Source organism: Electrona antarctica, assembly GCF_951216825.1.
Source record: "Electrona antarctica genome assembly, chromosome: 3".
Taxonomy (NCBI): domain Eukaryota; kingdom Metazoa; phylum Chordata; class Actinopteri; order Myctophiformes; family Myctophidae; genus Electrona; species Electrona antarctica.
The window spans coordinates 40888043-40903590 of record NC_136808.1 but is presented as its reverse complement, the minus strand read 5'-3'; the positions used below and the strand labels follow the sequence as shown (position 1 = coordinate 40903590).

At 46.0% G+C, this 15548-nt stretch overlaps 1 protein-coding gene across 1 annotated transcript in view; it reads right to left on the bottom strand.

Annotated features, from left to right (window-relative positions):
* The window catches only part of LOC306920730 (transcription initiation factor TFIID subunit 4), a gene marked incomplete at its 3' end in the record, with an annotated part of 119229 nt that overhangs the window by 72881 nt on the left and 30800 nt on the right, over positions 1–15548 (bottom strand). The window contains exons 7-9 of the mRNA XM_079497579.1: positions 14301–14373; positions 12839–12953; positions 1818–1987 (exon numbers count right to left, since the gene is read on the bottom strand). Of these exons, the coding sequence (XP_079353705.1) occupies positions 1818–1987; positions 12839–12953; positions 14301–14373 (358 nt within the window). The remainder of the gene's footprint in view (positions 1–1817; positions 1988–12838; positions 12954–14300; positions 14374–15548) is intronic.

The following is a 15548-nucleotide window of genomic DNA, read 5'->3' as shown; positions in this document are numbered from 1 at the left end:
GCAGCACAGAACACTGTTACGATAGCCGTGTGCCAGTTCCATTGAGAAGACAAAATAGAACTGAAATCTCATCCTCTAAAACGGTTTATTTTAGATCACAGGACAATCTGACATGCAACCTTCAAACGACAAGGCCCATAAAGTATTTATGTGCATGCCTGGGGTCCAGCCAGTTCAGACAGCCACTGAAGAATTCATTAAAAGAGGTGAAGAACTGTGTATCAAAAAGAGGAAAACAAACGGAGGCCAAACAAGAGAAAAGTCTTGGCCTCGCTGAAGGAGGGGGTAAAAATAAATAAAGCAGTCTTTACTCATGGCACTACAAATGCAAAGGCAACAACGGTGTGATATTGTAAAGACAAAAGATGCTTACTTCATCACACACTCAGGGTGGTCTGGTAATTAAAAAAAACAACTTAAGTAAGGTCCTTTCTAAACCACTTAAACCCAATAGACTTTGTTGGCAGGGGTCCCTCGCGGCTCTATACTATCTAGACCACTCCTTTTTCCCCCCTCTACACCAAATCTCTTCGCAGAAATTAACAGATCTGCAAGATCACAATGTGGGGCGCCCGCTGGCCTAGTGGTCCAGGCCGGGTGTATGACACATAGGCTCTGGCCTGGCAGTGCATTGCATGTTCGAGTCCCGTTCATGACGACCTTTGCTGCATGTCTCTCCCCTTCTCTCTCTCCCTCTTTCCTGTCCGTCTTCACTGTAACTATCAATAAAGGCACAAAAGCCAAAAGGTAATCTTTGAAAAAAATAATAATAATAAAGATCACAATGTATCTCCAAATGTGAGCAATGCATAGTAGACAATTCAGCACCTCAACAGATATTCCTGACAGCGCTATATCGTCTCATAAACCATTATGTCCAAAACTTACTTTACAGGATTCAAATGAAAAAATATAAAAAGTAGCAGATTGTACAAGCTCAAACGCTTTTGACGCTTATGTGTGACGGTAAGTAGGGCATTAATTTACCAACCAAAAATATGGAGATAAGAGGTTTCTGCCCACGGCGACGATCTATGTTTGTTTCACCTGTTTCCAGGATGCGCAGGTGGAGCTGGCCCGGGTGGAGGAAGGCCTCGTCTATCTATGTTTGTTTCACCTGTTTCCAGGATGCGCAGGTGGAGCTGGCCCGGGTGGAGGAAGGCCTCGTCTATCTATGTTTGTTTCACCTGTTTCCAGGATGCGCAGGTGGAGCTGGCCCGGGTGGAGGAAGGCCTCGTCTATCTATGTTTGTTTCACCTGTTTCCAGGATGCGCAGGTGGAGCTGGCCCGGGTGGAGGAAGGCCTCGTCTATCTATGTTTGTTTCACCTGTTTCCAGGATGCGCAGGTGGAGCTGGCCCGGGTGGAGGAAGGCCTCGTCTATCTATGTTTGTTTCACCTGTTTCCAGGATGCGCAGGTGGAGCTGGCCCGGGTGGAGGAAGGCCTCGTCTATCTATGTTTGTTTCACCTGTTTCCAGGATGCGCAGGTGGAGCTGGCCCGGGTGGAGGAAGGCCTCGTCTATCTATGTTTGTTTCACCTGTTTCCAGGATGCGCAGGTGGAGCTGGCCCGGGTGGAGGAAGGCCTCGTCTATCTATGTTTGTTTCACCTGTTTCCAGGATGCGCAGGTGGAGCTGGCCCGGGTGGAGGAAGGCCTCGTCTATCTATGTTTGTTTCACCTGTTTCAAGGATGCGCCGGTGGAGCAGGCCCGGGTGGAGGAAGGCCTCGTCTATCTATGTTTGTTTCACCTGTTTCCAGGATGCGCCGGTGGAGCAGGCCCGGGTGGAGGAAGGCCTCGTCTATCTATGTTTGTTTCACCTGTTTCCAGGATGCGCCGGTGGAGCAGGCCCGGGTGGAGGAAGGCCTCGTCTTTGCAGGAGCGGATGTGTGTTCCCACCAGCTCTGAGTTGGTGGCCAGGATGCGAGCGTTCTCCTCGTTCAGGTTCACCCCGGCCATGGACGCAACGTCATTGATGTCATCATCATCCCTGAGAAAAAATACAAATAAAAAATAAACAAGAGTCAGTGAAATACAAAACACTCCTACCCTCTGGAATGAACTGTGAATGTGAAATACAGAATCAAATTGACTATCATGGGAATGTTTGACCCCGCCGCTCATCTATTGGAAATTTGAGACAATAGGTTGTGTCAAAGGTCATGTCTCATAGACACAGGATCTGACATAAATTTTGACCTGAGGGTCAAGATTACATTTATCCCCTTGAGCAAGAAGGCAGGCTCTATTAGCTCAATGGTAAAAAAAAATGTCAGCATCTGGGGTAGAAGAGGAAAGTTTCATAGATGGATGGATGGATAAACCACTTTATCCATGTATGTGTTGGCTATTCACAAATAGCAGATCCACAAGCTCACAGCGCAAGCAAGCTTGTACATCTGCTATTTTTGAAAAATATCGAAAATGTTTGGAAACTTTTATAATATTTTTTTATTTTTGTAAATCCTTCCTTCCTTCGTTATAAATGAATGACCAAGATGGAGATACAGTACCTGATGTCGTTAATATTACAACATAGTGCCGACGCCATAGAATGGCCTCTAAGTACTATGATGATAATGGGTACTGTACTGAGTACTCTGAAAACGCATACTTAGTGAAAACAAATGCCATAATGTCGGACAAACAACTTCGATTCACTGTTTATATGGAAATCTGTATACGCGGGTGCATGCAAAGTAAAGTGCATGATTTTGGAGTAATTATTTAATTGAAACCTTTTATTTGTGTGACAAGAATGTCTTACTTCACATTTTGTAGGAACTTCCCCTCCCAAAAACACCACCGACCTGCGTGAGTCGGCGTGACGCTCACAGTGCGTCAGTTGATGCAAGCTTAGCTTGTACATCTGATATTTTAGATAACATTTTTTGAAAAATATTTAAAGTGTGAGAACTACCAATTTAGAAGGCATTTGTAGAATCTGCCTCGGGTCTTAACCCATTCTGACCTGAGATCAGATTCTAAAAATGTCTTCTACATCCTGACAGTTTTCTGAAAAAGCTATGTTTCTATGTCAGTCGCTCTTCGGTTTAAAAAAAATAGCAGACCTACAAGCTCGTAGCGCGCCACTCGGTGGCGCGCTATGAGCTTGTAGATCTGCTATTTTTCAATAGTTAAAGCATAACATAATGCTAACACCAAAAGGGGTTCCCGCCCCAAAATGGGTTAAACCAGTGCCATGGCAAAGAAATATAATGTGTTATAAGTTAACATATAATATGTTTAGCAACACAATGACAGTCAGTATACATTGCATTCCTGACTGTCATTGTGTAGTAAAACACATTTGTGCTATTTCTTCATATTTCTTTCTTTCTTTCTTTCTTTCTTTCTTTCTTTCTTTCTGCTGACTGCAGAAACAGACAAGAGTGCCAATGTTTAGTTGGGTGGTCATGATGTCATAGCTAACATCATGAAAGGCTAACAAATATACAAAACAAGATGTTTAGATTTAGTTGACTGAACATCTACAAATAGGTGGTTTGGACAGCAGTCTGCAGAGCGGAACTCATCTATACCCACTGAACTCAACAAGTACACAGAAACTAAAGAGTTAACGTTATAAAATATTCATGGTCAATCGGCATACTTTTATTGTTATTTAACCCATTAAAATCTGGGAAAACATCTGTGTCATTTAAGACTTGTGTTGGCTATTCAGAAATAGCAGATATGCAAGCTCAAAGCGCTATATATCAATGTGGGGGTCCTTGGCACAAAAAAGTTTCAGAACTACTGATTTATCATTGTAGGTCTTTAGAGGTGTTTAGTCTGTAGAATGATAATTATAGTTTCATGTCAACAGGACATATTGTGTGCTAACTTTTCTTTACAACATAAGCCCCATTTTATACCTTGCCATATAAGGGTGTCGCCTAAAGAATATTATACAGTACTGTACAGCAGGGTACAGCGAGACATGGCCAAAGCATTTCCAGGGATCCCCAGCCAAAAACTTTGAGTGGCATCGCTTGTGTTGAACATGTGACCATCTTTTAAAGAATTGAACAAAGTTTCACCAACAGATAAGACAACTGAACATTTCCCAGATCTTTCCCTGAAAAGTCACAGTTTTCCTCGCTATTCAAGCCTGATTAGCCTTTGTTTGAATTGAGACCATTTCACACCTGGCAAGTGTATTTCTCCATGAAAACGGTTGCATTTCCCACTGATTGGACCCTGACTTTCCAATGGCAGGCCCTTTGAAATTCTTAAATGTTGCATCTGTATAACGACATGCTCAAAACAGGGACGCCAGGTGGTCTGGTGGTTTAAGTGCATATTATGGTCCCGTTGCTGTGTGGGTCCATGTACCATGTGGCGGAGCGGCCGGTGTCACTCGAGGCATAACGTGTTCAATATGTCACTGCACCCATGGCCCTCAAACTAAATAAAAAAAAGTTCCTGCCCATTTATTACATCCCTGGCGGTCTGGGTCTGACCTGAATAAAGCCTGAGTGTTGACGTGTTCTGCTAACAGGGCCTGGGCCCAGCAGAGGAACCTCTGAGTATAGCGCTGACAACAGAGAACAAAGAACCCACAGAACACACACAGCGTGGCCTCTCATCCCCTTACAGGCTCAAACTCCACAGTCATTTTGTGTTTATGCCACCGTCTTTTCCGACAGTGTGTTTCTGTGTGTGTCTGTTTATGTGTTCCTGTGTGTGTGTGTGTGTGTGTGTGTGTGTGTGTGTGTGTGTGTGTGTGTGTGTGAAAGAACTCAAGGTGCCAGCACCGCACGCACACACACACCCACCACGCCGTGGCCTTATCGCTGCTCAGTACAAGGCCACGGTATAAGCCTAATATGAAACTTGACACGGCACGGCAGGAGGTTGACAAAGACGATTAGCTCTGTGAACCACCGTACAAGTCCACCTCTCATCTCCTCTCTCCTCCAGTGCTACTGCTAATTATGCCTCGTTCAGAGTTAATCTACCCAACGACGCAACCATGGATAGGTGGGATTATGCTTGCTGTCCCCTCCAAGTCACGCTGCAAGCATGCAAACCTGTCACTGTCACTTCCTCGTGGATACCTTGACCCTGTGCATATCCACCAGACCTTTATGAACATGCCTTCAGAATAAAAATGACACTGCCATTTGCACGATTTAGAGAGCTACAGACCGTAGCGTAGCATTAGGGGGTGGAAAAGAAATGCATGTGGCTATTTAGTTAGAAAAGAGATCTAGCTAACCAAGCTATTACCCTGAACCTACTCTAAGTTATTAATTCAACTAGAGTGGTGCCCGTTGGGCACTGGCCTACTTGAAACGATGCAAGTTGGAAATGTATGCCCCACCCAGTTATTACTTGCGCGAGCAGAGCGCACAAGTACTGTAATCGGCTGCGTATGTCGATGGCGTCACTCGGCCAATCAGGGATTGGCTGATGACGTAACTAAGGTACGTCTGGTCATTACTTGCGCAAGCAGAGCATGCAAGTACTGTGGTCGGCTGCGTATGTATGGTATGCATGGTATGTATGTATGTATGGTATATATGGTATGCATGTATATATACATGCATACCATATATACCATACATGTATGGTATGCATGGTATGCATGATATGTATGTATAGAGATCTAGGGGTGATTAGGTCTGATCAATTGGCTCATTTGGGCCCTGTCCAGAGCCTGGGAACGGGCCCTGTCCAGAGCCTGGGCACGGGCCCTGTCCAGAGCCTCTAGAGTGGTGTCTGTTGGGAGATATACATACACCCATTAGTATGGGTAATAATGAAATCGGAAATGGTATGTAATAGTGTAGGTACTGTAATTGTATGACAAATGACAGTGTTTTCCTTGTTCTTTGGGTGGTAAGGGCTTCCTGAGCTGGTTTGGGGATCGCCAAAGCTCAAATCAAATGAAAATGCCAAAGACAGCTCTGACATTAAACGGAGGGAATGAGATATGAAAATGCAAAATATTCCAGACTATACCTCCACGCTAATAAAGCCGAGATGTAATTAGCCTTCCACTGCTGGTGGAAAGAAGAGAGAGAAGCCTCCCAATGATTAGTTTGGGTTGGCTCTGGGATACGGCGCCCGGAGGGGCCGGCGCGAATACATATGCATGTCGTTTTCCATATCAAGCTTGCATTCCGGCGAGGGCACACGCCATGGGTGGTGGTGGGGTGGGGGTGGCTTGGGCTGTGCCATTTAGAGCAGAGGCTGCGGGTGTGTGTGGATAGACGGATGGACAGAAGAGGGGGAGGGTTGCAGGGCAATCCGTGCATGCGAGAGGCTCAGATCCCCCCCATCTCTCCTCCGTACCCCTACCTCCTTCCAGGCCCCCTGGAGCGAGGCCTGTGCGCCCAGACGGGGGTCTCCTCACCACGTGCCTGTGACTAACAGCCAGGCCATGTAGTCACACTGTTCCCTTGCTGGGAGACAAGGACCACTGGAGAGGGCTCTAGTCCCCTGAAAGACATCAGGAAGGGAAGGGCCTGCTCTGGGTGGCTCACGCATTCAAAATGGCGGAGGGAAAGGCATGCACGTTAACCACTAAAGCCTCAGTTATACTTAGTTATGTGCCGGTGTCGTGTTCAGTAAATAGCAAATCTACAAGCTCGTCTACGAGCTACCTGCTATTTACGGCATGCAACACCAACGTGCGACCAAGTATAAATGAGGCTTTAAACCCTATATACTTCATTAAACGGGGTTCCCAAGGGGTCTGCACTTGACCCCCTCTTATTTCCACTCTACACCGAATCTCTTCGGAGACAATAGCTGATCCACGTTGCGTGGGCTGTGTGGTAGATCTGTTATTTGTTCGGTTGCCCTAACAGGGCCTTAACAGGGCCTTATAATTGAAATTGTAAATACTTTGGCACGCTACTCCTCCCACAGTTTTGGCCGCACACACTCAAGCCATATGTCAAATCGACCAGCTTCTTCGGGAATCTTGTGCTTGCATTTTGCTAAGATATCCGTTGTATAGTTTAATTGATATTAATTAATTAATTCTCCATAGATTTATAATGGGAAGATCGAAGAAGAATTAAGGCTCCAATTCAAGTATTTTTCCCTTCGACACCGTAAGCGCTATATTTACAAGACTTGGGGGAGGTTCATAATAATTACAAAAAATTATTGAAAAGGAATTACATCAGTCAGCCTCATGGTGGCGCTATAACAGCCCACTTTATGTTTTTCCATATAACTCTTGAACTCTTGAAAGTCGTAAAATCAAAATGTTTGGCTTCCGAAGTTAGTGGGAGGGGCCTATTTTGCAAAAAATGTCACGGGTGGTTTAATCAACACAGAGCTAAAAGTTTTTCCATTTTCACCCATAGGGTGTGCCGCAAATGCAAAAAATGTAACCATTTGTTGCAGAAAAAATATTTTTGGGGAGATAAATCCCCTCCAAATTATTAACACATGATCACAGGGGTGACATGACATTGTAATTGACTAGCAAAAGTTGTCGGAGGGCCCTATATAAGCGATTGCGTTTTCACCACATTTTTGTCTATTTTCGCCAAATGTCCAACTATTATGTGTGACATGTCTGCAATATCGACACTATAGCAGCTCATCTGGTTAAACCCTGCAACAAGCCCCATTTTGGTAAATCTTTGCAACTAGTAAGATTATCTGGTCAACACGCCATTGTCCAGACCCACAGGAACGCACCCAGGATGCCGGCCCGATTCCGGCGATCCGCCCCACGTCCGAAACGGTTGAGAAATGACAGAGTTACCATGTGGCGGTCCCTCTACTGTACCCTCTACTGTGCTGTACTGGTACACCTGAAATCACCATATATACAGTTAATATGTGCGTGTGTGTTTGTGTGTGTGTTAGGTTGCGCACAGGTGGTGAGAAACAACCATGCTATTTTCGTGCTCATACCCAGCCACCCAGCCACCCAGCCACCCACACACATAGTCACTTAAGGAAGTGGTTGCACCACTTAAAAATGCTTCCCCCCTCTTTGAATGTGTATACATATTGTACGCGTATACATTAGTATGTATGTGTGCACTCCTGCATATTCATGTGTACGCAGTACGCACGCTCCTCTGCATGCTGTGTTTCACGGCATCTGTGCATGTTGCATGTATAGTATGTGTGTGTGTGTGTGTGTGTGTTTGTATTCCTACACTTGTGTAGGCCAGATGTCTCCAAAAGTATACTAAAATTTGACGAGAAATGGTTGCTTTCTAGTGAGAAGAATCACACCCGTGTGAAGTGAGAGGCGCTCTTATCATCATACATCATCTCATTCTGGCACAATCACCAGCAATCGTCCAGCTTTTAATGTTTGTGTTGTGTTTACACAAACACTCAAAACTGGACATTCATTATCAATGGCATTTAATGTGTTAGGACAAAGTTTGTGTTTGCACGCACGCTAAAAACTGGATATAGGAGGGGCTAGCGCCCCTCAAAATAACTTTCAGATTTAGGCTTATAATTAGGAAAGGGCTGACGTTGGGTGTGTGTGTGTGTGTATGCGACGTGCGCGCGTGTGTGTAATAATTTAATAAAGTATCCATTGTGCACGTGTGTGTTCATGCGTGTGTGCGTGCGTGAGTGTGTGCGTGCGTGCGTGCATTGTATAATGCCTGATTTATACTTAGTTGCGTGTCGGTGCATGTGTGGCACACTGAAAAGACAATATTAATATTATGTGTGACCACCCTGTGTGTGACTGGCTGGCCCGGCAGGTGCAGCATGGAGGGGCATCATGCTCCTAGTTATCAGAGGACTGGGCTGGGTTATGAAGAGTAACGTTAAGATTTGAGGGGCTCAGGGGGCTGGCAGAGGGCAGAGGGCTGAGGCTGCCTGGCCAGTGATTACAGCTACAGGATGTCGGCTGTTTACAGAGACAGCCGAGGGTGGGGGCAGTGGGCACGGAGACAGCTGCTTTCACTCAGTACTGTAAACTGTACGCACGCACGCACACACGCACACACGCACACACGCAGACAGGCACATGCACCAGCATATAAAGGCATGAGCACCGACACGGCCAAGCAGGCAGACAGACATACTCAATGCTTGCGTGTGCACATGCACCGTGAATGCACAGACGGGCGTGGAAACACACACACACACACACACACACACACACACACACACACACACACACACACACACGTGCGTGCGCCTGTGTGTTACAGCTGGACAACTGGGACTGGCTCAGTGTGTCAGTACCACCCAGATCCAGACACAGGACCACACTGAAAACTAAACAGGCTTCACTGACGACACTGTTTAACTCATTCATATGATAGTCACTTAGTCAGCTCGGTGGTTCCCAACCTTTTCAGGCCGTGACCAACCACCCCCCCCCCCCCCCCCCCCCCCCCTAAAACAGTCATATTTTAACTGGGGACCCCCACCCTCACTGTGACATAATTGAAGGGGAATCCAAGCTACTGTAATAGAAACGACAGGCTTTCTATTCCTGGAAAGTTAGCATGCAAGCATGTAAGCCATTGTTCTCCCATTCATAAAAGATACAATAAAACCTTTGAAATCTCGTTTTGAAATGACCAAACCTGCCTACTGATGATGTCACTGGTAGGCGGATTTCTGAACGTCCACAGCCCTCCTCTGAGACATTAGTAGACAAAAATGGTACAATATCATAATGAACATCAGTGAGGTCCAATTATATGATGATATGCTGAACATAGGTGAAGTTCTTCTTTCCTTTATTTTAAAACTAAGATTATAAAATCCCAGCTATACTAGAGGCACCACATTTAAAAAGCTACAGGTAATTAATGGCATATGGGTGACACTAGGGGAAAGGCCACATGCTCACCAAAATCAAATAGGGTTCATCGTTCAATCTGCCAAATACACTGTGATGACATCTCTGTGCAATGTGACATTTTGGCCTGAGGGTGGCACTAGAGGAGAGGCCAGGGTTCATCCTCCAGGGAGGGATACACTCAGCAGGTTCCAACACATTTAGCCTTTTCTAATCTCTCAGCAGAATCAGTCAGCACCACTGCCCTAACAAAGAGGTAGGAGCGCACACCAATAGTGGGGAGGTAGCCTGGGCAGCATTCCTTTTCGGGTTCATGATCCGGTCGGGAGCGGATGATATCGTTACGTTGTAGTCATTCTTTTGTAGTCTTCAGGCCGGAACCCTCAATCGGGAACCTTTCTCTCAAACCGATTTTCCCCAATAAAAGCCGTAGGCTACGAGAGAACGAGTCACGCTTTTATTGTGTTTTTGGTCAAAACAAGCTCTTTTCCACGGCCCCTAACTCATGAAGCAATGGTCACAGTTTTTTATTTTTCTCTCTGTGTGAATAAAGACTCTGACTCCCGCTTTGTTTACATCCTGGGCACATCGTGCCTGCTGTGGCTGAAAACACTGGCACTGGAGGATGAATTAAATGGTTAATACCTGGCACTCAAAGAGTTAAGCATAATAGATCTTCTCTGCACAATGCTGGTCCAGCATGAATTCATACACTGCATGATTGCAGCTCTCTGGATATTTGGAGACAATAGCAGCCTATGGATCACCCTGCAACCCTGGGCTGGCTGGGTTCCAACATGCTCATATCCCCAGGTGAGCAAACACACAGCAGAACCATAAACAGTACATGACACTGCCTAACAGAATGGGAACATTAACACCAACCACATATGTTGGAACATTGTTGTTTTTGCCATTGCTGGTAGTTTCTCTACTGCAATGACTTGATACTGAAACTAGGCCAATGCTCTGATGAAGGCTCTTTGCCGAAACACGTAATGGTTTGTTTATTGGTATGTGCCAATACAAAATAAGAAATGTGAATACTTTGTCCTCCATTGATTTTCGAATTTGGGATGTGCTACGTTTTTGGGATTTTTCCAATTCCTGTTTTTGATATGTATAGTATTGTATCATCCACCCCCTGGCATCATGCAGAGGTCCTAGCCAAGTCTCCAATTGGTGAGTAAATGGCTCAAGGATATTGAGAATATTTACTATTTACTTACTACAACCTACATGTAGGTGTAGGTGGGCAGATAGCAGTGGAGAGAGTGAAACCTCTGTGATATGAATACTATTCAGACCCCAGGGGGGTCCCGACCCACAGATTGAGAACCACTGATCTAATGCATCATTTCTTCTTTTTATTTTTTTACAGTGTTCGATGACCCCACGTGTAATAATGTATCACCTGAGTGTCAGGAGAGGATTAACAGTACACCAACTCTTAAACATACTCTTACTGTATGTACTCTTACTGTATATATTACTGGCTGTTGCATTTCAGCAGTGGATAGAGGGTATTTTGGGGGCCTTATACACAACTAGGACCACTGCGTTTGTTGGTGCGTGTCTGTGCGTGCGTGCGTGCGTGCGTGCGTTTGTGCGTGCGTGCGTGCGTGCGTGCGTGCGTGCGTGCGTGCGTGCGTGCGTATGTGAGAGTGTGGAGGGCTGCTGCGTGTTTCACTGCAGGGGGAAAAGGTCGTCAGTAACAAGCAGGCCCTGACAGCTTAATTACCAACGCTCACTAAAGATTTATTGGTTTATCAATCAGGGCCGCAGGGCGCTGCATTTCCCCTCAGGAGACACAAGGCCATTACTATGAACCCGTTGGCCCAGGGTGTGACCCAGACTGCTACGGTTAGGGGGGCCCTGCCCTGGTCACACAGGGGGCCATCCCAAAATCTATGCTTCTGTCAATTTGCGTTTGTACACATGCGGATGTGTAGACACGCCGACATGCATACATGTAGACACACGTGTACATGCACCTATTGAATGCACACACACACACACACACACACACACACACACACACACACACACACACACACACACACACACACACACACACACACACACACACACACACACACACACACACACACACACACGGATGCAGATATACATGCAATATACTCATAAGCCTACATATGGAAACAACAACAGTTACTTTTCAGGATTCTAATGAAAAAAAAAAGCAAATGAAGCAGATCTACAAGCTCAAACACATCACTTGTGGATCTGCTACTTTTCATGCTTTTGTGTGATGCTGTACTATGATCAACTATTACTAGGGCGTTCATTTACAAAAAGAAAAAGAAAAAAAAGAAAAAAAGAAAAGTTAGAATATGGAGAGATAGGAGGTTTCTGCCAGACAGCGACGATATGGTATGGCACACACACACACACACACACACACACACACACACACACACACACACACACACACACACACACACACACACACACACACACACACACACACACACACACACACACACACACACACACACACACACACACACACACACACACACACACACACACACACACACACACACACACACACAGCCAAAAAAAACCAGATGAAGTACTGTAAGAACGAGAACTGAGACAGAAAGACAGAAAGAGATTGGGGGGGCCTCGGGCAAAATGCCGTATGTTTGACTTTTCCGAAAGGTATTTTCAGTGCCGCATTCCAGCGCTTCCGACCATCTGGATACAATTACCTTATTTCCAAATTGAGATTTAGCTCATTAGCAATCTCGCCAATGAGTTGTGACACTGACACGAGCAGGGCCCGCTGAGTGTGTGAGAGAGTGATCTATTGGCTGGCAAAGGTCTGTGTGTTGCTATGTGATGGGCACCGAGGAAAGGAACGCTGCAGCTCACCCAGCCAGCCAACCAGGCAGCCAGGCAGGCGACCAGATGAACACTCATGGCCCTAGCTGAGAGAGTAGCCCGTAGTCATGTGTGAGGAGATCTTAGTGAAATGCTCCCCCCATGTGGTGGCTTTATGCAGTACCATGGCATTGTGTGTATGGAGGAGAGAGGAGAGGAGAGGAGAGGAGGCACCTGAATGAACCGCCTCCAGGGTCATTGAGCTTGTTTTTCTGATTCCCAGAGACCTGAACAGCCAGGCCTGCGGGACTTCTGCCTGCTTGGATGGTACCTGCTTTCCCCCCTGTGCCTGTGAAGGGAAAGGAAGATTTATGAGCAAAGTTCAAAGAAAGAAAGAAAGAAAGAAAGAAAGGAAAAAGGAGCTACACAAAACAAAAGTCAGCAAAGCAGTGATATTCTCATTGAATGTCAAATCGCCTTCTGTCTGTGACTTGTGAGAAATACACCTGTCTGTGTCTCACTGCATATGGACTGTTCTGTCAATACTACTGCACTTCACCGCTTTGTGTATACGTTCTTCTGTCAATACTACTGCACTTCGCCGACTCCTCACAAACTCCCCAAACTCGTCTTCTGTCCTGCTCCGAGACACGTTTTTCTGGACGAGGAACGCGGCGAGCTGCCAGGGTGAATTTAAACTTGATTTTAACAGGCATGTTCCTGGCCCGAGAGGCACGGAGGAAGTATTTTTAGAACTATCCCCGCATTGCAATTTACAGGCATAAAACAACCTCCTAGAGATCTTTGACTGCGGGCGATCTGCGGTGGAAGAAGGGCCAGAGCAAATTCTGTATGCGCCTCCGATCACGCATACACGCAGTCGACGCTCGTACACACACACACACACACACACACACATAAACACACAGTCGACGCTCGTACACACACACACACACACACACACATACATACACACACAGTCGACGCTCGTACACACACACACACACACACGCACAGTCGACGCTCGTACACACACACACACACACACACACACACACACACACACACACACACACACACACACACACACACACACACACACACACACACACACACACACACACACACACACACACACACACCAAAAAACACACAAAACCTGAGAGTTTGCAGTTCTCTCTTGGGGAGACAAACGATATTTTGTGGGCTTCTGTTGGGAAGGGTTTTTGTGAATAGAGCGTCAGTGCGTTGGGAGTGTAAATGTTTGAGAAACGCTTTCCGAACCAGAACAGAAAAGGCACCTGTTCTCTCTCCCCGATTCTGCTGCCTTGTTTACACTGTCTGGTCAGGACGCCTGAAGACTTGGATATTTAGCGACGTGTATTTGTTTTAACTTTACTTAAACACTAGTCCTGCAGAGATAAAGAAACGTGCCTAAGCAAACAGTGTCTCAGATAAACATAACAGTGGGCAGACATGATTATCACTCCCAGTGGATCTAGGTAGGAAGACTCGTGTCTGAACAGAGAGACCAGTGTGACTCTACTGGGTTAACAGGGATCGTTAACCCTGGTATAGTGTCAGTGCTAATCCTCTACCCGTTGAGCTACACGGAGTATGGAACCCCAGGTGGAGTTTAATGCCTTGCTCTATCTGATGCGAAGTAGGACACTGTGTATATTAACAATCACCTCACCTTGAGCTCGCACTGGTGTGATCACCACGGGCATCCGGACCTGGCCCCCGGCCATACCGGCCCTCTTTACACACTGTATATGCAGAGAGAGAGAAAGAGTGAGAGAGACAGAGAACCAGCATTTCGGAGAAGTGAATCATTACAATATGAAGATTTTGTATGAGTTGCGGGTATAGCGGGTAGCGGGTAGAGCACTCGCCTTTCGACTACATCATAGGTTCGATCCTGGGCACCGCTAACTCAGCGTATGAGTAGCACTGCTTGGAATGTGGCAAGTCGTGCGTTAAGTACTGGGAGCTGATGGTAGGTGTTTGTTGCACTCCACCTCAGCAATCCATCTCCCCAACAGGAGTCTAGCACATTGCGAAACAGGGATAGACTCCTGCGCTCTGGTTGATGCCGACAATAAGCCTAAATAATACTTAGGCCTACTTATTAGTCCTGGTCTGTGATTTGTGAAACATTGTTCAAATCAGCCCCACACACTGGCACTGTGTTTGCTAAACTATTAGCACAATATGAAAAGTTATGATGTTTTGGTAATGATATTCCTGCAGTTCTACTGCACATACAGAAATTGAAGACTGACGCTTTAACCTTTGCTTTTACGAAATATACAAGACCATTAGGGTTAAATGGAAGATCATGGTTCTGAATATCGCTAGTTTGACCACGTCAAATAATCTTAAAATAACGAATAACCGAAAATAGCCGGATGATTTTCAGGCTGAACATGCTTCCATAGAAGACATTTCGGTTTCTATGGAATACAAATGACATTTGTGGCAACTGAGAACTTTAATCCATGTGTATGCATGTCTCCCATATACCAAAGAGCTTATGGTGTGAAAATCAGGCAGGAAAACGTACTAACAGGGAGGGAGAGACAAAATAAGCAGGTTGCGGGGGGGTGGGATGGGATGGGGGGATGCAGGGAAACGCATCGCTAATAGAGACACTTCCTTCCTCGGTTAGGGGCCGGGGGCCCGGCCGGGGGCTCACCCATCCATTCCCACCAGTTTGCTTCTCGCTGCATATTTTTTAGGGCCCTTGTTTTCTATTCCCTGACACATGCTATATTACTGTTCAGGCCCTGCAAAAAAAAAAAGACAGAGGCAATTTCTCCCCAGACAACCACTTCAGGCCCCCCCACCCCCCCAGCTCCGCGAGGGAGGGGGGAGCGGAGAAAAATAGAAGGGGAGAGAGGGAGCGAGTGGTAAAAAGAGATAGAAAAAAGAAAGAGAGCTT